Genomic DNA, 2,762 nt, shown 5'->3' with positions numbered 1-2,762 from the left:
TAAAGCCTCGTATAGAACTCGGAAGTCGTACTTCCAATCCTGGTCCTCGACGACTGGCAAATGCCTGCTTCGCCTTATGAGGTGGCCCTGGCCGCTCTCATGGAATTGAAGAGAAAGGTTAGACTAGAACTTGATGGTTTCACCCAGCATTGCTCCTACTACCATTCATAGGCCAGCCAAGAAGGTTTGGTAGGAGCAGTACTCAGATCAACAAAAAGTCCCATCCCTTCGATTCCATGACATCCCGCCAGTGGATGTGCAGCTGGGTCGCCTCAGACGTCGTGGACCCGGGTGTGCTAACGCCCGAGAGGCTATCATTTTGTGCCCACACCTCGTGTAGGAGGGTGGAAACACGTCCCATGGTACCAAATCGACCTGCATCACCGAGCTGGGCAAGGCGATCTTCAAAGAAAGCTCGGAATGTGCTACCAGGGACGCTGGTGGAACCGCCAATGAGATAGACCCAAGCAAGGTTGCGGTCAAATCCATTGGGGCCCGAGGGGATGTGCTGGAGCACATTTGTCAGCTTCTCAACCAGTCCCATGGTGGAAGGTTGTCTGGGGTTGAAGCCAGGAACCAGGCTGCAGAGGTAGATGCGCGCGGCAATGCGGAAGGCCATGGTCATGTTCTTAGAAAGCTGCTTGGGTGAAAGGCTTCCGTTGGCGTTGAAGGGCATCTTGGGGCCCGCATCTCCCATCTCGGTCAAGCTGATCTGCTCACCAAGCGCAGAAACATGCTGGCAGAGAGTGAAGTCATCCATGCCGTCCTTCTTGAGGGACTCGAGGCAGGCGATCTCAGAAATGAGGTACATGACTCGGTCTTCACAGCCCATAAGCTCGCGCAGTCCAAGACTAGGGTTGAACTGAGAAAGGTGCTTCTCGCGGTAAGTGTGAGCAAAGGTTGGTGATCTACCCTTCATGGTAGCGCCAAGAATGTCGATCCATGAGGACAGAGACATGTTGAAGGGAGTTTGCATGGAAGCTCGGGTGGGGTCAGTGACCATGCCAGGCAGGTCAAGCTTCTGTACCAAGCTAATGGCAGCTTGGAAGTGTTGGTGCCATGGGATGTCCAACAAGCCGTCATCATAGCGACCGACGACGGACTGGAAGAAGATGAGACCGAGAGTTGCCTCGAGAATTTGCTGGTGGTTCTCATCCTTCTTGAGCGCCTCGCAAAGAGCCCAGATAGTAGCATAGCGATGTCGCATAATGTCGTTGTCGAGCTCCTCGGTAGAGGAGTTGGTGTGCGACTTGAGGTGCTGGGCAGCAACACTCAAACAGCAGTGAAGGTAAGCGCTGTTTGACTGAAGAGCAGGGAGAACAAGATCGGAGCCGACTGAGCAGTGTTGGTTGGACTCGAGGATTGGGAAGATTGTTGGCAACACGAACTGGATGAAGTGATCCAACAGGCGCTGGTCGTTCTCATCAAGCTCAAGCTGAATCTGTCTCGACTCTGTTGAAGGACCGTGAGGGAAGTCGAAGAAGTTGCAGTTGAGTGTCTCTTCAGAGAGGGATTCCTTGCGCTCTTGGAACACCTGCTCGGCCCACTCACCATCCAGACCATGGGGAAGGACTGTACCGGCAGGAGGAGGAGTGTGGTAAGTGCTGAAGGTGGAGATGTGTGATTCGCGAACTGTAGGGACATCGTTGACAAACATTTGTCGCTCTGTCTTGACGTCAATCTCATATGGCGAGTAGCTACCAAACATGAACTCGGGGTGCATGGGAGCACCAAAGCCATACTCGTTACTGCTTGGGGGGCTGTTGAAGTTGAAGGCAGCAGGGTATTGAGAGTCGATGGAAGCAGATCTTGTACGGTCGAGAGGATCAGTGAAGGTGGCTGATGTGGGAAGAGAGTGGGTAAGACCAGGAGGAGAGCTGGTGACAGAGTTCTGAATGTTGTGAGATGACTTCTCAGAGAGCTTCTTGCGCTTGATGATCATCTTGATGTCCTCCTTGTGCTTCCTTCGCATATCATTGTTGCTCCACCACATGGGTCGCTTGTACTCGCACTGCAAGCCGAGGTGCTTGCAGGCTGTGCACATAGGAGTTCCCTCGTCGCATTTCTTGCGTCGCAAACGACAAGTGTAGCAGCCTGTGTAAGTGAGATTAGCTTAAGTCTTTTCTTTTTTTGGTCGGGCACTACCATGTGAGTGAGTTAACATACCTGTTCTTGAGCGACGGTGCATCTGAGTCTTGGTCTTGGGCTTGCCATTGCTGGCTTTGGAGGCCGGCTTGGCCTTTGCAGACTGAGATACAGTCATGTTGACGGTGTTCTCGGAAGCTCGCGAGACGCCTTTGCGATAGTCGGGGGGCAGCGTAGACATTTGTAGGCTGCGATGCTGGACCGTAGAGTATTGGCGTGCTAGGGGACCAGGATGGGGTGTGTGATCTACAAGGGGGGAGTGGGACTGTGCAATCAGGGACCACCTGCGCACTGTACTTGACTTGACTTGATTTAGTGTGTGGAGTCGATCACTCCAAAAGGCTGAGAGACGAGAGGAGCAAAAAATCCAGAGCCAAGAGGTTGGGCGTTGAGAAACGTGACCGGGGGGATATCGAATCCGAGTCTGTATCTTCCGTTTCAACAAGTCGAGAATTAAATTAGCGTAATTGTGTTTTTGTATCGGTCAAGATCAGTATGGATCTGAGCGAAATTTGTGGACAGTCGTGTAAGTGGCAGCCAGGCCGACTCTATCAAACCACAACTGTAGTCGTTCGTTTCGTCCGTTCGTTCGGAAATTGTCCAAGGATTGACTGGTT

General features: G+C 52.5%; 1 protein-coding gene across 1 annotated transcript; it reads right to left on the bottom strand.

The window, feature by feature from the left end:
• Positions 1–202: 202 nt before the first annotated feature.
• Positions 203–2,263, bottom strand: FIESC28_00298 (uncharacterized protein; the record flags this gene model as incomplete). The annotated part of the gene is made up of 2 exons (XM_031154449.1): positions 203–2,094; positions 2,167–2,263. The coding sequence occupies 2 exons, from the start codon at positions 2,261–2,263 to the stop codon at positions 203–205; spliced, it is 1,989 nt and encodes a 662-aa protein (XP_031021503.1).
• Between the last annotated feature and the right edge of the window lie 499 nt (positions 2,264–2,762).

The sequence above is a fragment of the Fusarium coffeatum genome (genome assembly GCF_003316985.1).
Source record: "Fusarium coffeatum strain FIESC_28 chromosome Unknown BRIP53273_contig_6, whole genome shotgun sequence".
Classification (NCBI taxonomy): Eukaryota; Fungi; Ascomycota; class Sordariomycetes; order Hypocreales; family Nectriaceae; genus Fusarium; species Fusarium coffeatum.
Note: the sequence above shows the minus strand (reverse complement) of the source record. Positions and strands in the feature narration are given on the sequence as shown.